The sequence below is a fragment of the Monodelphis domestica genome, chromosome 1 (genome assembly GCF_027887165.1).
Source record: "Monodelphis domestica isolate mMonDom1 chromosome 1, mMonDom1.pri, whole genome shotgun sequence".
Classification (NCBI taxonomy): domain Eukaryota; kingdom Metazoa; phylum Chordata; class Mammalia; order Didelphimorphia; family Didelphidae; genus Monodelphis; species Monodelphis domestica.
The window spans coordinates 10,373,863-10,399,468 of NC_077227.1; the positions used below are offsets into that span (position 1 = coordinate 10,373,863).

General features: G+C 51.0%; 1 protein-coding gene across 14 annotated transcripts in view; it reads right to left on the reverse strand.

Moving 5' to 3' along the window:
* STAMBPL1 (STAM binding protein like 1) overlaps positions 1–21,317 on the reverse strand; it is a 45,648-nt gene extending 24,331 nt beyond the window's left edge. For 6 of the 14 annotated variants that reach the window (XM_056795490.1, XM_056795488.1, XM_056795483.1 and 3 more), the window contains exons 1-2: positions 15,250–21,317; positions 550–615 (exon numbers count right to left, since the gene is read on the reverse strand). In XM_056795490.1, the coding sequence (XP_056651468.1) occupies positions 550–579 (30 nt within the window). In that variant the 5' untranslated portion in view covers positions 580–615; positions 15,250–21,317. Of the gene's footprint in view, positions 1–549; positions 619–15,237 lie in introns of all 14 variants that reach the window. The other 8 variants (XM_056795498.1, XM_056795486.1, XM_056795462.1 and 5 more) reach the window with 3 other exon arrangements.
* Between the last annotated feature and the right edge of the window lie 4,289 nt (positions 21,318–25,606).

Sequence of the window (25,606 nt, forward strand, 5' to 3'; positions counted from 1 at the left end):
AAGGAAGGAAGGAAGGGAGAAAGGGAGGAAGGGAGGGAGGGAGGGAGGGAGGAAGGAAGGGAGGGAGGAAGGAAGGAAGGAAGGAAGGAAGGGAGAAAGGGAGGAAGGGAGGGAGGGAGGAAGGAAGGGAGGAAGGGAGGGAGGGAGGAAGGAAGCCCCCAGGAGTGACCATTCTCTCCCTGAGAGCCAGACTCAGGCGCCTGCAGCCTTATGCAGAGCAGCCCCGGCTATTTTTAGTCCCAGGGAGTCGGCAGCAGCATTATTAATCACTTCCTCAAAGGAGGAGCTGGGGAGGGTGCCAGGTGGCTGCAGAAGCGCTCTTAGAGGCAGCCTCATGGCAAGAGGGCAAGAGAGAGGGAGAGTGGGAGGGGCAGAGGGAGAGAGAAAGAGACCCATACAAAGAGGGAGTGGGAGGGTGAGAGCATATGTAAGCACGTGTGTACGTGTGAGAGGACAGGAGAATATGATGCGTGTGTGTGTGTGTGTGTGTGTGGAAGCGCATGCACAGTGTCACCTTTTGAACAAGGCCAGCACGAGCTGGCGACATACCAGAGAGCTCACAGTCAAAGGCTGCTCCATGATGGTGGAGGCTCAGTTTCTTTTCAGGCTCTGCATCTGCTGACAAAAGACAGAAGCAGGGAAGTCAGTGCGAGGCCAGGAGAGCAGGGACCGCAGCAGTCCTTTGCGGAGGGTCTGCTCCACGCCAGGACCATGCTGGGGTCTGGGGAGAGAGCAGAGGCCGAAGGGAAGACGCCGCTGGCCTCCAGGAACCACCTTCTCCTCTAGAAAGCTCTGACTGGCCAGCAGGAAGCGGCATCGGCCCTCGATTTATCTCTGCTCTGAACGTTGCTACTTTCTAAATGAATGCAGGGGATGCCCAGCCTGGGCCGGGGAGGGGGAGACCCTGAGGCTCGAGTCCTGGGCAGGTCACCTCCCTTCCCCGTGGCGCAGGCTGTAAGAGGTCCAGCCAGTGGGTGCAGCCTCTCCCTGGGAATACATCAGATGATCTTAAAAAGAGATCCGAGATCCCAGCGATACGGAAATAGGTCTGGATTGATGACACCCGTCACACCCAGGGAACTGCTCGTTGGGTGGAGGGGAGGGAAAGAACACGAAGCCTGAACCAGGGAAAATCCTCGGCAGCCCCCTCCCCGGCACCTTTGGGGGCGGCTCTCATCACGAGGGCGTTTTCCTTACAACCAGCCCTCACTGAATGCCCTGAATGCCCGCTCTGCATCGGGCTCTGGGCTGACCCAACAGGAGGCCAACAGCTGCTTCTGTGGCCGTCCTGAGTCTTCTCCAGGCTGAAGCCCTCCAGATCCTTCAGGAGACTCTGACAACGCCAGCAAGAGCCTCCCTCCTCCCAACCTTGCCAGCTCCTCCACTGTAGGAAACTGAAGCCTCCTGGTCCAAAGCCGGATGGTCTCGGTCCAAAGCCAGAAGCTCAGAACGTGCCTCAAGGAGGCCAAGGCTGAGAGCAGATGTTTGGAGGGCTCTGTGTGGGCGGCCGCAAAGGAAGGGTGCGATTTGGATGAAGAGGGACCTCACTACAGGAGAGAAGGGCCCAGGGGCAGGCCCAGTCCAGAGCAGGGACTCCAGTCTGCACCCTTCGGCCCCATCAGCCTGAGGCAACCTAAAAATAGCCTTTGGGCCCAAAGCAAAGCTGACTCAGGTCTGGGAGCCCCAGGAAGCCAGGCCAGGGAGAGGCCTCTGCTAAAGCCCACCCTTCTAGCCTTAGTGAGTGCAGGCAGGCAAGTTTGGGGAAGTAAGACCTCCAGAGAGGGGGAAGCTTAAATGGGCCCAAGAGTCAGCCCTATACTGGAGGCGCAGGGGAGCTTTGGGAAAAACCTAAAATGGAGGTTCCTTCCCTTCTTCCCTCCCTCCCTCCTTCCTTCCTCTTTTCCTTTCTTCCTTCCTCTCCCTCCTTCCCTTCCTCCTTTCCTTTCTTCCTTCCTCTCTCTCCTTCCCTTTCTTCCTTCCTCCCTCCCTCCTTTCCTTTCTTCCTTCTCCTCTCTCCCTCCCTCCTTTCTTCCATCCTTTCCCTCTTTCCCTCCTTTCCTTTCTTCCTTCCTCTCTCTCCTTCCCTTTCTTCCTTCCTCTTCCTCCTTCCCTCCTTTCCTTTCTTCCTTCTCCTCTCTTCCTCCCTCCTTTCTTCCATCCTTTCCCTCTTTCCCTCCTTTCCTTTCTTCCTTCCTCTCTCTCCTTCCCTTTCTTCCTTCCTCTCCCTCCTTCCCTTTCTTCCTTCCTCTCTCCCTCCCTCCTTTCTTCCTTCCTTTCTCTCTTTCCCTCCTTTCTTCCTTCCTCTCCCTTCCTCCTTTCCTTTCTTCCTTCCTCTCCCTTCCTCCTTTCCTTCCTTCCTCACCTCTTTCTAATTTCTCTGCTGATCTCATCACTCAGCTGAAAGAGTCCTCTCCAAGATTACCAGCAGGCTCTTCATGGCCTTTTCTCATCCTGGCTCTTGTTTCCCTCTGCAGCATCCGGGACTCTAGCCCACTCTTGCCTCATGGACCCTCCCTTTTCCTGTGGTTTTCAGGCCTCTGTTCTCTCTTGCTTCTCCTCCTCCCTGGGGGAATGATTCCTTCTCATTCTCCTTTGCTGGTTCATCATTCACATCATTTATGACAAAGTGGCCCACAACACTCCCAAGTGTGGCCCAAGCCAGATTAAAATGTGATTGGAAGGGAGCAGCTAGGTGATTCAATGGATTGAGAATCAGGTCTAGAGACAGGAAGTCCTGAGTTCAAATTTGACCTGAAACTCTCTAGATGTGTGTCCCTGGGCAAGTCACTTCACCCCTATTGCCTAGCCCTCATCACTCTTCTGCCTTGGTATCAATATACAGTATCATTTAACCTCAGCCTGCCTCTAATTCCTCATCTGTAAAATGGGGGTAATAATAGAACCTACCACACAGGCTTGTTGTAAGGATCAAATGAGATAAGAACTGTAAAGTGCTTTACTAACTTGAAAGCACTATGCAAACGTGAGCTATTAATAAGAATTAATTCAAGCCTCGGTGCCCCCCTCATCCCATCTCCTCTAGCCCCCCAGCTTCACATGCAGATCTTTTCCCACAGCCATCCCCAAACTTCAGTGCTGGAGAGTAAAGCCACCACTCCTGGCTTGGTGAGCTCCGAGGCTCTTCCTGCTTCCCCCTGCCTCCATTTCTCCCTTTCTTTGCCCCTGAACCTGAAAGTTCGCCCAAGCAGGGAATCCAGGAGGCAATTTGCCTTCTCTGGGCTCTGAGCTGGCCACATTTGGGCACTGCTGCCAGGAGAACGGACCTGGGGCACGCCAGAGATGAGGCACGTGGAAGACACCTCGCCAGCCCACCTAGGGCACCCCCCTCGATGCCCCAGCTCTACCGCCTCCCTGCCACAGAGACGGGTCTCTGGGAGCAAACTCGGGGGGCTGGGGATGGGCCTGGGAACGAGGGGATTTCTCCATGTAGGAATCCCAGTGAATGACTTCCCTGCTACTGGAATTTGGTTAATAAACGAAGGGGGCAAAGGCTCTTTTCCTGGGTACATGTTGGATATGGAAGGGATGAGACTCTGAGGGATCCCCTCCTAAATTAGCTGTTTACTAACTTGGGGTGTCCTGGGACCTTCAGGGGAATAATGAGCCCCCCAAGTATATCTTGGCACCTGCTTGTGTCACTGGCCGATCAATAAATGGATTTCTTACCCCAAGTCAGTCCCTCAAGGAGAGAGGGAAGGAGGAAGGGGGGAGGGAGAGGTGGGGAGGGAGAAGTTAATTAGACGATTCCCCGATTTCTCGTGTGCCTGCAGAGGGAGGAGCCTGGCATTCCGAGGTCACAGATGGTGAACCAGAACTTTGGAGAGGCCACCCAATTCAGTCTTGTCACTTCAGCTAAGGAAACTGAGACCAGGGAGACGGAGCCACTTGCTGCTAATGGTCACTCACATGGTGAAAGCTAAGGCCAGTCCTGGAATCCAGGGCTTTGGCCTTCTAATTAGGGCTCTCACCACGGCCCGACCCTAGCACTCTTCTCGGAGGATCATAGACATCGCGTTGGAAGGGCCTTGAGCGGCCATCGAGCCCAGCCTCCTCGTTTTACAGGTAGGGGCCCCAGGCACCCAGCTCTGATCTGTCCCATCCCAGGTCAGGCTAGTAGCAGTAGCCAGTGGCTGCGGACCTTGGTCTCAGGAGGCCCGGGTTTGAGTGCCGGTCCTGCCAGGCCCTAGAGGAGGGGCCTTGAGGAAGGTCTCTTACCTCTAAAATGGAGCTAATGCTGGGGAAATGCCCTCCCAGGCGCCTGGGAAGGACATCTGTGAATCTTGCAGCCCCACAGAAATCTGATGAGAGCCTTCCGGTTCCTTTCATTGGCATTCGGGCCACAGAAGAGTTTCTTGAATAAGAAAAGGGGCAGGACTTGAAGAGCATAGAGGAGAGAGCCTGCCTGAGACAAGGGTGGCCAGTGTAGAATGGGAGGGTGCTGGCCGGGGGAGGATGTCTGCAGAGTTCCTTTCCTGCCGGCAGAGCAGGGGCCGGCCACGTCCTGGGGGAGCCATCCTGCCTGCTCTCTGGGGAAGCTTCGGGCAATGACTCCCTAGGAAATACTGATCAGAGGTCCTACGGCCAAGGGGACTCGGGTCATGGAAGCACCCTTTTAGAGCTGCAGGGAATGGAGAGCTCGTCCAGTCCAAACTTTAGAAGACAGAGACTCAGACTGATATTCCTCGGATCTCACAGTCAAGAAATGGCTGAGGTGTGTAAACCTTAAAATTTCTTAGACTTATAAATGTTGGAAATTTCACCATTGGGAAATTTCATACTTGGAAAATTTCTTACTGATAGTCTATTGGAATGTGAACCCCATTGGCATGGGAGGTTCCTTCTCCTCCCTACTTAAGATTACTTTAGGACAGAAACCTTTTGCTGAACAATGGAAAGGGCTTTGACCTATGCTTAAGCATAGAACAGGAAGTTCTTTGAGTCATGATTGATTTTAGAATTGATACAATAGAGATACTTGGAATGACAGAACCAGGTCTTGGAAATTAGAATCTCCACCCTACTCAGTCCTAACAGGATTTAGGAAGGGCTGCAGCATAGATAAAAATTTAATTATTCCAATCTCCACCCTACTCAGGGTAACAGGATTTAGGAAGGGCTGTAGCAAAAGATCAAGATTTAATTATTTGAGAATATGACCTTCAACAGACATGTGCAAAGCCACAGACCTCTGGGCAGTTTTGGGTTAAGGTAGAGCCACCATTGGCACAGGGAAGACATGGACAGTGATTGGTAGATGTGAGAACTGAGGGGAGGGAACTTGGATGGCTTCCTTAAAGATAGCGGGGTCTGAGGATGAGAGGGTTGGTTGGAGAGTTTTTGCTCTGAGAGGTTGTGCTCTGAGAAGCTTGCTCTGAAGGAAGCTGGAGGTGGAGGCCCCTGAGACTGTTTCTCCATTTTGGTCACGTGAGTGATAGGGACTGATCTCCTTTCTTTGCCCCAGCTATTTAAGGGCTTGGACCTTTTGGCCCAGCCTAAACAGAAGGGGTATTTAAGCCCTATTCCCTTCTCTCCCCTTTCTCTCTCCCTCTCTCTCTATCTCTAATACCTTTCTTCCTCCTGTTTGTAATTAAACTCCATAAAAGGTTGACTGCTGACTTGAGTTTTCATTTAGGAATTACATAGCTGAATTCCTTGGCGACCTTAAATTAATATATATCAGTCTTTTAAAGTGATTTCCTTGTCACAGGTGGAATCTGAACCCAGGTCCTGCGACAACTCTCCCTGAAAGCTCCCTCTGAAAGGGGTCAGGCGGCAGGGAACCGTCATGAAAAGCTCCCTCTCCCTCCTTCGCCCTCCATCTCTGTCCAGTTCCAGATTCCCTCAGTCCCCATTCCCTTGACAGGCTAACCCCACTGCCACGTAGTGCAGAAGACAGCCTGAAGGGAGAACCCAGCTGGAGTCTACACTGTGGACCAAACACCACCATGTCCTTGTGGTCCATTCAGCTATGAGGCTCTCCGAGGCACACAGTGGCGTCACTGAAAATGCCAAATTGCCATGATGTCATCCACAGGGGATTGTTGGCAGCAGCCCCGGCCCTCAAGGAGGGCCTCTCGTTCTAATGGAGAAGCCAGCATGCCAACAAACAACTGTACATACAAGATGGTGACGGGGAAGGAAGGAGGTAGGACTGGAACAACCTGGGCTTAGTCTCCCTGTGGACACTCTGTTTCCCCTCTGTAGAACTGGATGACCCTTAAGACTTCCCCCTGCTCATGGCTCCTGGTTAGAGCAGAAGGGACCGGATTTGAGTCTGTACATTGCCACTAAGCCCTGAAGTTAGACCTTGAGCAAGACCTTTCCAACTCTGAATTGCAGTTTTCCATGAAGCGAGTGTGGGTGGGCTAGATGCCCTCGAAGGCCCTTTCCATTTCTCCCAGAGGGCTCTATAAATAAGGAAGAATGGAAAATTAGGTGGCCTGGGGGAGAAGCAGGCAGCCCTCTGACAGGAAGTCTTCTAACAGGAGGATGTCCTGTCCCCCGGGGGAGCCAAGGAGAACGAGGACACAAGCCTGAGTCTCGGTCTCTTGGAAATCACCTCGGAAGCTGGTGATTTTGGATAGGAGACACCACAGCCTGAAACAGAGCCAGCTGGCGGTCACAGCCCTCTTCCAGGGATGCTGGGTGGCTGTAAGGCACAGGACATCCCACACCTGGAAGCCTTAGAGTCAAGGGACCCCCAAAGGACCCAGCTCACTCCCCCACAGCCCAGAGGATGCCCAAAGAGGAGCCAATGAGGCGATTAAGTGAGATAACGGAGACGAAGCACGTTGTAAGCCTTCCTGCACTGGACAAAAGGAGCTGTTCATCTCACGACTATTTCTACTCCTCGGCCTTCGTCTTCCAGGGGAGAAGACCCCCTGCTCCCCGCTCACAACAACATGTTACATGCAGGAAGTGATCGTTCTAGCGAGATGAATCAAACCACAGAAATCCTTCAAGTCTGGGGTTTCAGGCCTCCTCCTGGGGCTGTGAGCTGGGGGGGATGGATGCCGAAGAGGAAGGGAAAGAGAGAGGAGAGAGACAGAGACAGAAAGGGGTGGAGTGTAGAGGGAGAGAGAGAGACGGGGGAGAGACAGAGAGAGATAGAGGGAGTGAAAGAGAGAGAAAGAGAGGGGAGGAAGAGAGATCAGGGGAAAAGAGAGAGAAGGGGAGAGACAGAGACAGAAAGGGGTGGAGTGTAGAGGGAGAGAGAGAGAGACGGGGGAGAGACAGAGAGAGATAGAGGAAGTGAAAGAGAGAGAAAGAGAGGGGAGGAAGAGAGATCAGGGGAAAAGAGATAGAGATGGAGGAGGAGAAGAGATGGAGATGGAGGGGGAGAAGAGATGGCAGAAGGAAAGAGAGACAGAGAGAGAGAGGAGAGGCAGGCATGGATGGGGGAGAGCCAGAGCCAAAGCCAAAGTGGGTGCTGGTTCTCTCTGGACCCTCGTGGTGACAGAACAAACAGGAAATTTCCCCACAGTCTGCCTGGTCATGAGGAAGGGTTAATGAAAAATGACTAATGGCAGATCTCCCGTTTCAGAGTGAGTGGAGATAGTCCAATCAGACAATGTGGAGGAGGGCCCGGTGCCCAGTCCATTAACCAGCAGGGCTAATGGAAAGGGTGTGTGGCTGACTCCCTGGAGCATGTGTGCAAGGGAGGAGGGGCCCTTTTGGGAAAATAAAGTCATCGGGGGCCCTTATACACAAGACACGATTTCTCTGCCTTTACCAGAAAGAGAACAAGGAAGGATCCAATGAAGGGCCAGGCGCGCTGGGTTGGAGCCTTTCCTGGGCTGCCACGGAGATAAGGGGGGCCAGCCTGGCTCTTCTTGGCCCAGAGGGAAGGACCAGGAACAATGGTGGAAGATACAGAGATTGATTTGGGCTTGGAGCCAGCAAAAACTTCTCGGCACTTAGGGCTCCCCAGAGGAGTCTTCAGTCAGATACTGGTCGCACTAGGTAGCCTCAGTGGGCTACTGTCTATCTGATCCTGGGCGACCATAGACAAGCCCTGTAACTTCGCCAAGCCTCAGTTTCCCCATTGGCAAAATGAAAAATTTTGTCTCGATGTCCTCTGAGGTCTCTTTCAGCTCTCAATCAATGTCACAAGTGACAAATTCTGGAAACCTCAGCATCCTTGCATGTAGAATGGGGTTCACACTTGCTTGGTCAACCTCACAGGGTCCTCTAGAAGATTAAGTGCATTGAGATCCTATTTGGGAAGGAGAAGTCTGATCATCATCAGATTGAACCTTCTCTTCGATGTGGCTTGCCAGGAAAACTGCAAATTGAGTCCCATTAAAGATTTAGGATGAGCAAGAGGATCCTGAGGCTGAATCAGGAGACCTGAGCGTTCCAGCGATCACTGATGAAATACTGAGATCATGAAACCAAAAGGGAGTTGGTTCCGGAGGCAGAGGAATTGGGTTCAAATCCAGCCTCTGCTACTTACTGTGTGATTTGGGGTGAGTCATTTAACTTCCTTGGCCTTCATTTTCTCACCCATAAAATAAGGGATTAAACTACTGTTTTAATAACTATGTAAAGAATTTTTAAAAAGAGCAGACGTCCAAGATGACATCAGTCCATGAGGACAAAAGCATTAAGAAATTAAAAAATGCAAAGGGTCAGTTGAGACGAGCTTTCATGCTTTTTCTAGTTCTAATCTCAGACGCTGTCTCCAAACTCGAACTCAGTCTTCCTTCTGCTCCCCAAAACCAATCAAATCAATTTAATAAAATGCTTGAGGCGCCTGCCACCTTCTAGGCGCGCTGGTAGGTACGCGGGGTCCAAAGGCAAAACCCAAACCATCCCTTCCTGGAAAGGTTTCACTTTCCCTGCCTATGTCCTCTCATTTCAGTCCGGGGAGGCTCCTGGGGAGCACCCATCGCCACCTCTCTTCCTTCCAATACATCCCGTCCATGGCAACCAGATGCCTCGTGCTACACATTCTTCATCCCCCGCACCCAGTCAGGGAAGCAGAGAGGCACAAGGTAGCCCGTGAGTCCCTGGGCTCGTCTCCTGTCCAGGGGCAGCAGGCATGGACGCGATGGGGTTCCAGAAGAGCTCCGGCTTTGGCCGCCATGACACCCTGCCCAAGGATGGCCCAGATCTCAGGGCTGGAAGTGACTGCTAGTCTGGCCTGTCCCTGAAAAGGGATCCTCTCTATCACACTCCTTTATTCCAAATGCATTCATTCACCAGGAGAATCACGCTGGGAGCCAGAGTGCAAAGACCCAAACCAAAGCACCCTTTCCTCCAGAAGCTTCCATCCTACTGAGGCTTGGAAGCAGACCCTGAGAAATAAACAATGCCACAAAGTGGTGAAGCCCAACGGGATGCAGAAAGAGCCGCCTACTGTGGGGTGGCTGCCTGGGAGCCAGAGGGGCGTGCATCCCTGGCTTGGGGCACACGGGGCCTTCAGGGATTGAAGGAAGACGATTCATCCTCATGTGAATCCAGTGCTGCCTTCTGTGTTTTAGGTTCGAGTCTGCCAGAAAGGCCTTTATTTAAGTGATTTATCAAATATCCCAGCATTTCTAGCATGGGGAGAGGCCAGCAAGGAGCCCAAGCCTTAAGGCACGCCTCTCTCAACTAACAGTTATAGGAATCCTGAAGAAGAAAAGTCTCGACACATAAAAATACAGTTTGGGGGAATGTATCGCTGAGCATTCGAGCCACCATTCTATCCCTTCCTGGGCTCCTCCTCTCCGGGGACCGATGGGGGATCCGTACTGGGGCAGAGGAGACCCTCCCCCTGGGATGGATCAGAGAACACTTCCTCCGAGTGGCCTTGGCTCCACCTGCTTCAAGGGTGTTTGGCTAGCCCCTTAGTCCATTTCTCCAAGGCAGGCCACCTTTGGGTCCTTCCTGTGGGCTTGGCCAAGGATCTTGGAAAGGGAGTTGTAGAGCCAACCAATATCACCTCTTAATAAGGGAGGCTTTCAGGACTGCTTCCAACACAGAGAGCAGGAAGTAAGTTAGTTTGATGAGAAGGGAGATTGCATGGATGACTGACATGTGGGAATCCAAGACCTTCAGGGAGGGGTTCTTCACAAGCCCCATTACCTAGTGACATACTCTCAGGGCCCCTCCTCATCCTGACCGAAGTCCTCTGAACATCCCCAGCTTTTCAATGCCTTTCCCAAATGGCGGCATCCAGAAGGAAATCCATCAGACATGGTCTGATCAGGCCAGAGGACACTGGCTCCTCCCACGTTCTGAAATACTAACAGGCATGATAGAAGGAATGACCACAGGCAGCCCACGGGAGACGATGCCTTTCCATACTTTTGGGCTGGCCCTTGAAAAGGAGACCCAGTCAGTCTGTCTCCCAGCTCATCCTGGAAGCCTCTCGGCATTGCTAAACCCAGCAGAGTTTGTGAGACCTCTGAGAAGAGCTTCCAAGAACCCTCGGTGACTTCCTTGGCTACCTCCTTGCCCCAATGGCCCATCAGAATACAACTTCACTCCATATTTGGCTTGTTCTTTAGTGCTCCGCCATTTTGCAGACTATCGTCTATGAAGTCCTGTTTTCTCCATCTCGGGATATGGGAAGTGATTTTTGGGGACCAAAGTATAAGACTTGCTCTCGCTCCGTGAACTTCCACTGCTCTGACTTGCTAGACTCCTTTGGGATCATGACGCCATTGCCCAATATGTTACCCATCCCCTAAGTGCCTTTTCAACATCCATAACCTCAACAAGCCCGCCATCTTTATGCCTTTATCCAGATCACTGATGATAATGACAGAAACAGGCTGACAACCATCCATGAATTAAGCCCCTCTTGTTACAGGCATTTGAACAGCTTCCCCAGCACCTAAGTGTGCAGCCATTGCCCTTCAGACCTCCCTCTAGTGCCCACGAGAAGAGCATGAGGGAACGAACTGGCCAAGAGCTTTGCTGAAATCTTGGCTTTGAAGAGGATACGAGAAAATGCGTTTCTTTCTTCTTGGTACAATTGGGGGACGTTGGGAGTGAAACATGGCATACATGTGCTTGGCATGTTGGTTTATTTAACTGAAATGCTTGCTTCTTTTTCCCTTTTAAATTCTTTGTTACAAGGGATGGTTCCCTGGAGGAGGGGCCTTCAGAAATAAGAGCAGAAAAAGTAGAAATCCATACAAATGTTGAAATTGGGGGAAATTGGAGCAAACTTCAAGGTGATTCTAAAAGGAACACAATCTTAAATCTTCTTAGAGAGTCTTGGATGAGGAGTTGAGACCAAAGAGGAGTTAGGTGACTCTGGAAAAGTCATTTCTTTCCACAAGTCTTATTTTCCTCACCACCAGAGCTCCCTATTACTTGTCAAATTACATTCCCTTTCCTGGCCTTCAAGGCTCTCTAGAGCCTGGTCCCATCAGACCCATCCAATCTCCTCTGTTCCATCTGTCCTAAGCCCACATCTTCAACTCTGATCCATCCCACCGTCAAGCCTGCTGAATTCCACATAGAAGCTTTGCTCCTCCCCCAAATATTCTTCCTTTTAGACCTTTAATTCCTACTTGCATCAAATCCACAGGCTGATCTCTGCTCTCAGGAAGAAGCAGCAGATTTTAAAGGTAAGAAAACTGAGGCCCAGTTAAGGTCAATAGTTCACCCACTGGTACAGTGAGAGGATTTGAACCCAGGACCTTTGAGTCTGACACTTGAGCTTGGGAATCAAGGGATGTTGGTTCAAGTCCTCGCTTGGAGTAGGTGTGGAAAGAAGGATGGGCTTGGAGTCAGAAGAGACAAACCAGATCCCTGCTCCAACACTCACACATTATGTGATTTTGGGCCCCTCCTGGAGTCTCTAAAGCTTCGGTTTCTCCATTAGGAAAATGGGGATATAATCCTTTCACTATGAGCAGCTCACTTGTCCTGGTTTCTTCATCTGTGAAATGGGACCGTAACACCTCCCTCAAAGAGCCTGGGAAGAATTAAAGCCCTGTGGAGAGAGAGAGGCCAGCAATGACAGGGGACAAAAGGAAGAAACGCATCCTTTTCAGGCTGAAGGTGGCACAGCCTCATCTCCAGGCAGAGCGACATCCTGCTCCTCAAAGGCAGTCATTCATGTTTTTAGAGTCTTTTTCATCTGACAAATTATTTTCCTGAAAGAACTTTGAAGAGGCAACTTGGTACGACGAACACTGCTAGATTAGGAGTCAGAGAACCTGAGTTCAAATCTCCGCTCTGCCCCTTGCTAGAACAGTAACCATGGACGAGCCACTGGCCCTGTCTGGGTCTTGGTTTTCTTACATTTAAAGTGATGAGGTTGGACCCTGAGGTCCCGTCCACTGGCAAATCTAGGATTCTTGAAGTCAGTAACAAAAGGGTTCTATCTTCATTCTCCTGATGGAGAAACTGAGGCTTCAGAGGCTTCGTAAGTGCTGGAGTGGGAGTTTGGACGTGTGGCTCCTTCTGCCTCAAGCCCACCCTCTTTGCACTTGGGGTCAGGCTTCTGCCATGATACTCGTCTCCGGCACGCAGGTTACCAAGGAGGCACAAACCTCACCCTGAACCCACGTCGCTAAGCAACCTGCACCGATGGGCCAAAATCATGTGGATTTGGTTATTTTTAACTTTAGGAGTAATTATGCAGAGAATTTTAACAGCGAACTCTGGCTGGGAATCGTGGCCTACAGCCTCCTTGACAAGTGGCTGAATCAGGGCATGTGGGGGGTATCTGTAGGGGTGGGGGTGAATGGGTCCCCCTGCCCAAAGGCCTACACAAGGAGAACCATTTCTGAATAAGAAGGCCATGTGGGTTGAGAGTGCTGGCTCTGACAGTGTGACCCAGTTTCAAATCCCACTTTGTGACCTTGGGCAAGTCACCTAAATTCCCTAAGCCTCCATTTCTTCATCTGTAAAATGAGGGGTTTGGACAGGATGGACCTCGAGGCCTTTTCTGGCTCTCAATCTCCCTGGGAAGGGGAGAGCCCATCGGGCCCCCTCACACTCCCTTCCTGGATGCAGATGTGCCAGAATCTCTGGGATTCACATTCAGTCAATAAACCTTTCTTAAGTACCTACAAGGAGCTGGGTTTGAGGGTGATATCTACTGAGAAGCCCTCTGGGATGGGTGAAGAAGACCTGGAGTCCAGGCTTGGTCCTGGCCTCCTGACACTTAGGAGAATGAAAGGGCACTGAGGCTATTGATCTGAATTCCAATTTTGCTACTTAGTCCCTGTGGGATGTTTTGCCTCTGGCCATGGATTGGACTAGAAAACCTCCAAAGCATCTTCCAGGTCCTAAGCATGTGATTGTGGCTTTGTGACCTTGGATAAGTCAACCCCCCTCTCTGAGTCTCAAGGACCTTCTCTGTTCCATGACCCATGGGGCAAGGGGAGATGGCTGTGTTTCCTAGTTAACCAGTGATGGCCGTGGAAGAGAGTTTGTCTGAGTACATGCTTTAATGCCCCGGCTTGTGAATCCCTGAAGGGGGAGGAGAGGCCCACTGTGGCCATGGGACACTTAGAAAGGCACAGGAGCCTTCAGTCAAGATTTCCCCAAAGAGGCATCCTTGTCCTGAGGAAAAGGCCCAGGCTGGGAGTTAGGATGCCTGGGTTCTCAGTCCAGCTCTTCCATGGGCAAATCTAGGATTCCTGAATTGATAGCAAAAAGTTTATATCCCCATTGTTCTGATGAAGAAACTGAGGCTCTCGAGGCTCCGAGAAGTGCCCAAGTTACATGTACTGGAGCAGGGATTTGGCTATCTGTCTCCTTCTGCCTCCAAGCCCACCCCTCTTCCACTTATTGCCAGAGTCTAGCTCCCTCCCAACTCTGGGCCTCCAGGTCAACCCCTGCAAAACAAGGGAGGGCTCCGATCCAGCTCCAAAATTCTATGCCGGCCTGGCCCCAGAGTACTGCCGAGGGAGCTAAATTTAGTGGCGGAGCTCCCAGCATTAATTGGAAAGTGGCTCCAAGGCCCAAGAAAGAGAAGGAAGGATGGAGAGAGGAGAGGAGAGAAGAAAGGCAGGGAAAGCAGGCAGAGAGGGAGGGAGCCGGCCAGAAGCCCAGACTTGGGCACAAGAAATGGAAACGAAAGCAGAGAGACAAGAAGGAATAGAGGAGTAAAACGCCAAACTTTGGGGAGAAAAACTCAGCAAAACTCCTGGCCATTTGCTGTTTACTCCCCTCCCATAATAGGAAGGCCCTGGACCCAGGGCTGTGGCAGGGTGACCAGCAGCATTCAGGGCTGGGCGCTCCATCCAGAAAACAACTCGCGCCCCACATCATTCAGCTCGCTGGCCAGCATTGTGCTCACGCGTCAATAACAGTTCTGTGGACCGGAGTACAAGATCATTCTCCACGCTGCCTCCAGCTCCTGACTACATGACCTTGGGCAAGTCCCAAGCCCCAAGGAGCAAAGCGGGAGGGAGGACTTGGTGAGGTCAGGCTGCCTCCCTGCTATTCTGCGCTAATAAAATATTAATAACACGAAGAGGCTTTTTCATCCCCAGGGGTGGAAGCTTTGGAATCGAAGGCAACAACACAAAGGGGTAATTTCGAGGCCTCCAGAGAAGTCCCAAGTGAACGCTCCTCCGGCGTCTCCGCGGAGACAGTCCTGACGGCGCTCAATTAGTGTTTAAATTATTGATCGGGAGCAGGAGGAGCCGGGAGAATGGCTCCGGGACTGCTCCGACCCGGAGCCCAGGGACCTCTTCTCCCCGCCTCTCCTCACACTCACATCCTCTCCTCCACGCTACTCTCACACACTCATAGCCACACTTACTCTTACACGCACACACGCACGCACACACACCAGGGCTGGTCCGGAGCGTGGCAGGCTGGGTAGCAGACCCAGCCGGGCTCCCCAAGGGGCCGCAGCCCGCTCGCTTCCCTCCCCAGAGCGGCCACAGAACGGCTCAGCACCGGCTTGGGAGTTGAGCTCCGGGCCTGGCTCACGCGTTCCTCTCTCGGGGTGTGGGTGACCTTGAGCAGGTCCCCTTCCCCTACTTGGCTGCCTCGCTTCCTTGCCGGGACACCTGGGTACTCCGTAGCCACCCAGGAGGGAGGAGGGAGCCGCCGGCACTGCGCACACTTCCGCGCCGCTCCTCTCCTCTCCTCCCCTCCCCCCGAGCCCCCGCCCGCAGAGGGCCCGGCCCCCGGCCCTTCCCCCAGCCCCCCCCTCAGTACAAGGACACACGTGCAGAAGTTCGGCGGACAAGCGCCCCCCGGCCCCACGCACGCACACGCACACTCATAAACATAGGCACACGCACTCACACGTCAGCTCACCGGCAGCCCGGGATGCGCAGAGTCCCTCGTCGGGGCCCGGGGGCCGGTCAGTCCCCCGCGGGCCCGCCGGGCATCAGAGGGCCTCGGGGAGCAGAGGAAGAGCCGGGACGCCTAGCCGCTCCCCAGTCCGCCAGCGGCCGCAGGATCCCGGGGCGCCTACTTCTTCCTCCCCTGCTCTCGGGATGGCAATAGTGCGTCCGGGCCGGCCCCCACCCTCGCCTCCGGCTCCAGCTCCGGCTCCGCCTCCTCCCGGACCCCTGCCCCGAGCAGCTACCTGCGCCAGAGGCTGGCCAGGACCAAACCTCTTCCTCTGCAGCCAGACTCCGGGTACTCCCGGGCCCCCCGTCCGGCCCCGCCCCGCAGCCGCCTGAGCCCGGCCCCGCCCCTGTCCGCCCGCCTCCTCCTCCTCCCCCTCCCAGGGGCGGGGCCGCCCCCTCAGCATCTCGAGGCCTCCAGCAGGTAAATGGAGGTACCTTCCTCGGGCTCTGGGGCTGGAGCTGAAAGTGGCTCGGATAGGGAGGAAGGGGCGGGGAGGCTCCGGGAGCGCTCCTAGCCCCAGGACGGAGCGGTGGGCTGCTGCTGAAGATGAAGCAGCCCGAGGAGGGAGGTTGGCCTCCAGCGGGGCAGCCTGCACTGGCGGAGGGACTTTCCTGTTCTTTTCACTCTCAAAGTCACCAGGCAGTCCCTAGCTCGGGCCCCCGTTGTTCCCGGGGTCCGAGCCCGCCTCTGCTCCCTAAAGGCTCCTTCATTGTTGGAACCCGCCTTCGTAGTACTTTCGTCTTCAGAGAAGAGCCTCGACGGTCGCCTTCCCACCGCCCGCTTGGAGGTTAAAGAGGAAAAGAAAACTTTTGGGCCCCAAAGCCGGCTGGTCTGCAGCTGGAATCCAGAGCCCCGCAAGAGCGGCGGAAGTCCTCAAACTGGCTGTAAACGAGGCGGCGGGACGGCGCAAGGTGGGCAGCCTCGCTCTCTTCCAGAGCCCAGCGGCCCGGAGCTGGCCGGGCTCAGAGGATGACCTGGGGGGAGCGCAGCCTTCTTGGCTGGGGTTCTTCTCTTGCCCGTGCCTAAGGCAGGCACCCCGCTACCTCTGGCGGCTTTGAGACCTGCCGGGTACCCTCGAGACGGCTTCGCCTCCCTGCCTGCCCTGAGGGTTTGCCTGGCTGTGGCTGCTGTAAACGCTCCAGCTTCTTGGCTGTCAGGTGGACCCCCCCCGAAGGAGAAAAGTGCCCCAGAAGGGCTTGGCCAGCCTTCCCAGCAGACGTTGGGGTTACTGCCTAATCCCTGGCTTCCTGCTTCCTCTGCCTGCGCTCTTGCCCAGTTTTTGTGTCTTCCCGGGTTTCCCGGAACCCCCCTTTTCTCATTTCTTTCATTTCTTTAAACCTTTGCCTTCTGTCTTAGAAGCAGTGTGGGGTCCAAGGCAGGAGAGCAGCAAAGGCTAGGCAATGGGGATTCAGTGACTTGTCCAGGGTCACACAGCTGGGATGGTCTCCCGGTCCAGCTGCCTCAGAGAGGTGAGGGGGAAAGTGAATGAGCTGCCCAGCTAACCCCGAAATCCAAAAGCTGTGATTTTTACACAAGTCCTTGCAATGAATGGAGACGGAAATCCTCTCTAAGGAAGCTGGTCTATTCAGTGTTTAATGACTCATTTGAAAAGACCACCAAGAAGATAATTCAGGCAATCAGCAAGCCCAGAGTAAATATTCTAGGCGGGGAGATGAAAAGACAAGAAGGAAATGGGCCCAGTGTTCTCTGGAGGAGGGAAAATGTCTACGGAGATGTAAGTGTGAACAAGACACAAAGCAAATCCCAGTATCTGGGAAGTTGGCACTAGCAGCAGAGGGAAATCAGGGAAGACTGCAAAGAGGAGGTGGCATTTGAGCTTTGAAAAAAGCTCAAGACTAGGGGGAGATGCGCATTGCAGACATCAAGGAGGAAGTCACCTGAGATGCAGTGTTCTAAATGAAGATTATCATAGCTTAGACTTCAACATCTAGGGCCAAGGGTGGAAGGTAAAGGAATCCTACAAAGCATTTGATAAGGCAATCCAGAATGAATCCAGGCAATAAATAAATGTCATAATACCTCCCTTCTTCCAGATAAAGTAAAACCAATGTCTTTTTTTTAAAGGGATCTTCCTGTCTTAGAATCGATAGCACATATCACTCCAAAGAAAGAGTGGTAGGAGCTAGGCCACTAGAGTCAAATGACTTGCCCAGGGTCACACAACAAGAACATGTCTGAAGACAGATTTGAACCCTGACTCAAGGCTTAGCATTCTATTTCTTGAGCCACCTAGCTAGCTGCCAGCATCTTAAGAAATAGGAAAAGTAGTCTGCATGCAGTTAGACCCTTAATTGATTAGAGATAAAAGAATCTGTAGAAAATAACAAAGATAAGGAAATGGGGCTTAATGTTAAAGAAAGTAGCAGAGTAGGATGGAAACAGTGGCTTTGAGTCAGAAGTTTGAGTTCTGATCCAAGCCTCACCAATGTACTACCTTGAGGAAGCCACTCTATAACCTCATTTGTAAAATAAGGAACTGGACCAGGTAGCCTCGGAGTTCTCTTCTAGCTCTAAATAGCTCTAAAAACCATAAAATAGGTCAATCCAGACCCACTTAAATGAGATTCTGAACATGGGAAATGGATAAAGTAACAGATAACAATGGAGACTATCACCATTTACAGAGTCCGGCTACTGCAGTTTCCATCACAAGCAGGCCAACAGAACCTAGAAACCAACCAGCAAATGCTTGTCCCCTTGCCAAGTGGAGAGATATAGCAGCCAACAGGGGACACCAATTTAGAATATAAATTGATTGGCAAAATCTCATGGAAGAATAAAATTGTGAAATCATGAATAACCCTGACTTAAAACAACAAGGAATGGTGGAGTAAAAAGTGATTTTGCAGAAAGGTTGGCATGGAGCCCAATGATTTGAGCCAGATCATCTCCTTGTAGGATGAACCTAGAAGAAAGACAAAAGGACAAAAAAGGGGATGATCCACTGACGTTTCTCTAATATTTTCTTTATCCATAACAGTGGAGTCACTACACTTGTCCTTTGTTGTTGCTAAGTCATTTTTCAGTTGTGTCTGAATCTTCATGGCGCCACTTGGGGTTTTCTTGGCAGAGATACATGGTTTGCTGCTTCCTTCTCCAGCTCATTTTACAGATGAGGAAACTGAGACAAACAAGGTGAAGTGACTTGCCCAGGGCCACTTAGCTGTTACGTGTCTGAGGCCAGATTTCAACTGAAGAAGATGAGTCTTCCTACCTCCCTGCAATTGCTCTATCCACTGTGCCACCTACCTGCTCAAGTCTACTTGTACTATGGGGACAAAATGGTGAGACAGCCAGAGTGGAGGACTAGATTGTTGCAGAGGATGGAGGGAAGGTGTGGGTCTGATGTCTAGGACAGTCAGTCAATAAAGTCACCTAAATGGGTCAGTCTGCTCATACTCCATCACCAATCAGTGAAAGGGCCCTAGAGAAGGGGATATTAAGTCAGAGAAGGTGCAGGCTGTGGGACAAATAGCAGCAGTCTTCAAAGTGTTTGAAGGAATTCCATATGGGGCAGGGAGCAGTCGGCCTTTTTCTGCTCAGCCCCAGAAGGCAGTCTAGGAGCAGAGGTGGAAGCCATCCAAAGGAAGCTGTCGGTTGGATGTCAGGGAAAACCGCATCATACTCTGAGCTGTCCCAAGGACCAGTGAGCTAGCGGAGGTCTTCCATCCTTGAGTCAGATGGTCATTCCCTGGCAGTGCTAGAAGGGGATGGTGGTTCACATATAGACCAGTGCAGACTGGTGACGGGAGTCCCCTCTGACCTCCCTGCCTGGGATATAAATGTTCAAGTTTGGCTGGCCTTGTCCTCGGGCCTCTGTTTTCCCTTTGGGATCTGTGGGCTCTTCTATTCATAAATAGAGACATAGAGGAAGCACCTGGGCCGGAAAGGGATAGCAAGTCCCCCCACTGTCCCTCTGCATGGGACTTCCTAAAAAGACACAAGTTGCTTGCTTGGCTATTGCTGATGGCTTCTGGGATGGAGTTGGGAAGACCTGGCTTCCAGACATGCCTCCCCCAAATGTGTGACCCTGGGTAAGTCACTTAATCTCTTAATGCCCCCCAGGGCCACTTTCTAAGATTTTATCACATGTGAATTACTGGTTTACTTTTGCTTTAGCAGAGGGACTTTCCACTTGAGGAATGCTCTGCTCTGTGAGCTGGAGGGCAGGTTCCTTGCCTTTTGTTGAATGCCCAGCTTTAGAATGGAACAGAGTAGGTGCTTTAAGATTGCCATTTGATTGACTCTCTGCCCTTTTCCTCCACCCTCAGTCCCTGAGCTTGGTACCAGGGACAGCCCAAAGGTTAAATAAGAAGATATTCCTGATCTCCTGGAGTCTACTAGGGAGAGGTGGCTTACGTGTGTGTGCATGCATGTGTATGTACACACACAATTGCAACACACATGTTCTTTTATAGTTGCATTCAAGAAATGACAGCAAAGTACTCCGCTCCTGAGGGGAAGGGCCTTTGCCAACTCCTAGGCCTGTGGCTTTTACCCTCTGGGCCACACGGCCACACCAGGCTGCTCTCTAAGCTTTGCTCTTCCTGCCTCCTGGTCACTTGGCTTCTCTGTTGTGTCTGGAAGTTCTGGCTCTGGACCCGTCCTCTTATTGGCAAAATGGGCACTGATGGACAAAGCCCACGGCCATGACGAATGGCCAGCCACCAACCGCACCAGCTCTTGTCCTCAAACCTCCATTTCCTCCCCACATTTCCAATGACAAAAGTATCCCGGCCACTCGGGCTTTGGGGCAGATTTACCTCCAGCTCTAGTCATTAGGCAGGACCATTTCACAAGCGCCTTCCCACCACTTCATTGGACCAGAGGGTTGGAGCTGGGAGAGGCCTTCCAGTCGCAACCATCTACATGGAGTTGGGGTTGGAGGGACCTTAGAGGTCAGATCCCTTCTTTTCCTGAGCAGAAACGGAGGCCTGGTAGGCAAAGGCATTTGACTATTGGCTCTGGCATGCACGAGGACACAAGGGAAAACTCACAGATTCCTTGCAAGTCCAAGAAACATTCCATAGTTTTGATTTTATTCCAATCAAGTCACCCGTCCTGGGCTGCTTAGCAACTGAGCGTCCCTCCAAGAATGGCGAGCCAGAGTTCAGCCTGGGTGCAGAGAACCACAAGGGCCAGTTGGTGGTGGGATCCTCATGGGACTTGGAGGGGCTGCGGTGGGGGAGTGGATCAGTGATTGCAGCGGCTACAGGGCAGGAGGACTTTGGGGGCAAGATGGTGTGGTCCAAGCTGGCTTTCTCTACCAAGGAAAATGACCTTCAGACTGGGGAGGAAGAGGGAGCTACAGGGATCTTCCAGATGTCAATGAACGAATGGAAGAAAAAGTGTTTATTGAGGACTTACCATGTGCCAGGGACTGTGCCAAGCTCTGGAAATGAGACTTCACATTCCATTAATGGAAGACAACCCATGTAAGAGGTCTCAGCCGGGTGTCAGAGGGAAAGTCTTCAAGCCCCTTCTGCTGCTGGGTCATCTGCACTAATAAAATCTTCGCAGTTTCTCGTCCTGAGCCATTTGTCAGAGCCACGGACCAGGGTGGCCAGAGCCTTCTTTCCTTCTGAGTCTTCAGTAGCTGGGGCTGCTGGGATAGGTGCTGGGGAGCAGCTACTTGCATCTCCGCAAGGATGGCTCCCTGGAAGATATGTGAGTAAAAAAGGGCAGAAGAGAAATGGTTAATAGGAAATGGAAAGGCAAATGAAGTGAGGAGGGACTCAGAGGATTGCCAGCTGTCTTCAGTGAGTTCAAATCTCGAGCCTGGGGAGAATGACATCTAAGGGACCCAAAGGACTGGTCTGTGATGAGCTTTGAAAACAATGGAGAAGAAGGAATGAGAGAAGCTGCACTGGCCAAGAGAGGCACCAATATCTTTTGTTTATGAGAGAGGTGACTGGTACATCTCGCATATTTTATGCAAGGATTCAAGTGGGTTTGTTTATTAATTTGTAGAACTTTTTTTCAAATTTACATTAAAGTTCTCAATTTGGAAACTATTCTTGGAATTAAAGAGTTTCTCAATTTGGGGAGATGATGAATATAAATTGGTATCATGTTAAATAATAAAATTGTTCTCATTCAGTGCTTTTGGGTATTCCTATGCTGTAATCATACTTTGTATTCAAACGGTTTTCTCTTTGTTTTTTGCCTGATGTATTCGGTGTCCTCCCCCCAAAAATTCACAATTAATCCAACCATTCTGGAGGGCAATTTGGAATTATGCCCAAAGGGTGCTAAAAGAAGGCCTTCCCTGTGACCCAGTCATAGCACTGCTGGGTTTATACCCCAAAGAGATCATAAGGGAAAAGACTTGTACAAGAATATTCATAGCTGCGCTCTGTGTGGTGGCCAAAAATTGGAAAATGAGGGGATGCCCTTCCATTGGGGAATGGCTGAGCAAATTGTGGTATATGTTGGTGATGGAATATTATTGTGCTGAAAGGAATAATGAATTGGAGGAATTCCATGGAGACTGGAACAACCTCCAGGAAGTGATGCAGAGGGAGAGGAGCAGAACCAGGAGAACATTGTACACGGATACGGATACACTGTAGCACAATTGAATATAATAGACTTCCCCACTGTAGCAATGCAATGGTCCAGGACAATCCTGAGGGTCCCATGAGAAAGATGCTCTCCACATCCAGAGAAGAATGGTGGGAGCAGAAATGCAGAAGAAAAACATAGGATCGATCACGTGGTTCGATGGGGATGTGATTAGGATTTTGATGCTAAAAGATCATCTACTGCAAATATGAATAACATGGAAATAAGTTTTGAACAATGATACATGTATAACCCAGTGCAACTGCTTGTCAGTTCCCAGAGGCAGGAGAGGAAAGAAGGGAGGAAAAGAACATGAATCTGTAGCCATGGAAAAATATTCTAAATTAATTAATTAATTTAAAAAAAAAAACAGACGAGTCATTAGAATAAAGCTTTGTTAGAAAGTGAAAAAAGAAATTCATAAAGTTAAAAAAATGATCATCAAACAGGAGACAAATATGGACCCTATAAATGCTTAGCATACAGTAAACACTTAATAAATGCTTGTTGACTTTGGTCAGGGAGCTTGACTGATTCTTAGCAAAATTTTAGAAAGGAAAACACTGACCATTGAGAACCAGCCTTTCTTGTTCAAGAACTAGTAAAGCCAGATTAAACTCCTTTCCTTCTCTGATAAGGCTCCTAGACACAGATTGGGGGATTGTGTAGTCAGTTTATTTTGATTTGAGCAATGCATTTTTGACTAAATCACTCTTGCTGTCGCTGCAGCTAGGAGAGAGAGATACAGGCTGGATGCTAATAGAAAGAGTTTGGGCCTGGCTGAATGGCTAGACCCATTGATAAAATCATGCCCACCTGGAAGGAGTTCTCTGAAATGACCCAGGAGTCTTCTTGGCTATAGATTGTTTGATGCTGACATAGTGACCTGGATAAAGAGAAGGGTGCCATGTTTCTTAAATTTGCAGATGCCACAAAGTTGTTTAATAATAGAATCAGGATCTCCAAGGAGTTTGATTGGGTAAAAGTTGAGTTCGATGGAATCACATGACATTTAAGAGCTATAAATATAAAGACTCACACCTAGGTTAAAAAAGCCAGCTGCATGCATACAGATTGAGAGTGTCAGGGCTAATTCCCGAGAAAAAGTGAACTTCAGACACATTAAGAGTTGACAGGAAAGGAAAAGAAAATGGTGAACTCTTGGGCTCCGTTGATCCCAGCCATTGAGCCCATATGGGAGTTGGCCCTGAAGGTGTGGACTGATCTCCCCAGAAGGAATGAGGATTTCAGGCTTCATGGGGAGCAGTGGAAAGGAAACCCCGGAACCCCAAGGGAGCCTCGCTCATGCTCTGAAAGGGGAGCCCATAGTATTCTTCTCTCTGCCTGCCAAACCCAAGCACCAAGTCCAGTGCTTGGTGTCACCTTGTGGAATGGACATCGATAAGCTGGAGCAGAGAAAGGTGAATGGCCAGAAGGTCAAAGGCCTGGAATCAGGAAATCCAAGGAACTGGGGATGGTTAATCTGAGAAGACTTGAGCAGGGAGGGCCAGGGAAGGGAGTACCACATCTGGCCTTCAATATGGAAGGGCTGACTCATGGAACAAGGATTGGGCTCCCCCTGCTTTCATCCTTTAGGGCCGAATGAGCAGCCCCAAAGTGGAAGAGCCAGCCTCATGAGGAAGGGGATGAGTTCCTCATCAGAGACACTATCACCAGGAAGCTGTGTGATCATTGTCAGGGCGGCTGGAGAGGAGAATGGGCTAGACTAGATGACCAGATGACCTCTGAGGTCCTTTCTAGTGCTGAGAGAGAGCGCCTGAGTCTATGAAGGCTAATTCGAGGGAGGGAGTCATGTTAGGTCAAACCAGAAGGCATTGTGGCTAAATAAACAAAGCCAAGGGGTGAGATAAGTGTTGGGAAAGGAGGTCAAAGCTGAGTGAGTCAGCTCAGTCACACGTGGGAAAATATTACCCAGGAAGAAAGGCAGTGAACTGCCTCATCCAACTGTATGTCCTTTTGGGGTCGCCCCATGCCAGTCATTCTCTCTCTCCCTCTCTCCCTCCCCCTCTCTTTCTCTCTCTCCCCCTCCCTCCCTCTCTCCCTCCCTCTCTCCCTCTCTCTCTCCCTCTCTCTCTCTCTCTCTCTCTCTCTCTCTCTCTCTCTCTCTCTCTCTCTCTCTCTCTCTCTCTCTCTCTCTCTCTCTCCCCCTCCCTCCCTCTCTCTCTCTCTCTCTCTCTCTCTCCCCCTCCCTCCCTCTCTCTCTCTCTCTCTCCCTCTCTCTCTGTTTCTCCCTCTCTCTGTCTCTCTGTCTCTCTGTCTCTGTCTCTCTCTGTCTCTGTCTCTGTCTCTGTCTCTCTCTCTCCTGGGTTGGCATCCCTGTGACATATACACATGCACTGTCTTCTCCATGAAAATGGCAGGGACTATTTACCTTCTATCCTTGTATCCCCAGAATCTAGGACAGTGCCTGGAATGCAGAGGTGCCCAAAGGATGCTTGGTGATTGATTAATGTCCATTCTGAATATGCTTATATATGTACTAGAATGTAAGCTCCTTGAGGGCAGGAACTCTTCACTTCTGGCTTTGTATCCATAGCACCTAGCACAATGTGAGTACATAGTAGGTGCATCATAAATGCTCATTGATTAATGGATAAATTGGCCCAAATCGTAGCTTGCATCACTCTGGATCTAGGTCTTTATTATAAGCCATCCATCTAGAACCAAATCTGTGCCTCCCTACAGTGACCATGGAAGGAGAATAATTCCTAATCAAGGAAGTACCAGACGCTTGGAGGTGTTGGGGGCAGGGCCGTCGACCTATCAGAGGAGAGCTACCTATCAATTCCATATTTCTGAACTGGCGAAGGAATTCCATTGCCACCAGCTCAACCAATGGGGCTCCAAGAACCAGAGTGACATTCCAGATTAGGAGGACAAATGGTACCCACTACTGTGAGCAGCAACCAAATGCATGTGAGCTGATCAATGGTGCTAGAGCAGAAAAGCCTCATTGCAAAGCCCAAAAGATGGGTCTCACTCCCTGTGCCCCAGTATAAAAGGCAGAAGATGCTTCAGCCACTTGTGACAAGTGAATTGGCCCCAGGACCGGTTTTTCTTCTGCTCTAGAACTTGCTGTCAGAAGTGACAAACCACTGGGTTAGATTTGGAGTTCCATGAACGATGTGACTTTGGAAAAATAAATCATCATGTCAGTGAGCCACTCAAGATGCACAAATTAGGAGAGCCTCTATTTCTTCATCTGTCAAATGGATGTTTGGGGCTGGGTGACCTAAATCTGTGGCCCTAACAATTGCCTCATCTCCTGGCTCCCGATTTGGCTCTTTCGACCCTGATCTGATAAGGAGAAAGGAGAGAGTGCTTCAGAACCTATTTCACGATTTAAAATGTTATTTAAGTAGCCATTTCACTCTGGGTAAATCATCTTCCCTCTCAGAGCCTCACCTTATACATATTTGAAATGGGCATAATAACACTAGAGAACTACTGCCTGCCTCTCAGGGTTGTGGTGAGGATCAACGAAGATTCCAGTGATTTACAAAGCTCAGAGCACACTCTAGGGTAGGTGTGATTGAGTAAGTGGGGAATGGAGAGGGAAAAGAGCTGATGGAAAAAGAAAAGAATCGAATAAAGTTCCTTTTCAAAGAAAGAACCTTCGGTAGCTCCCAGTTGCCTCTAGGTTCTTCCCTTTGGCGTTCACAGTCTTCCATGATTAGGCTGCAGCTGGTCAGGTACCTTGCATGAGACTCCC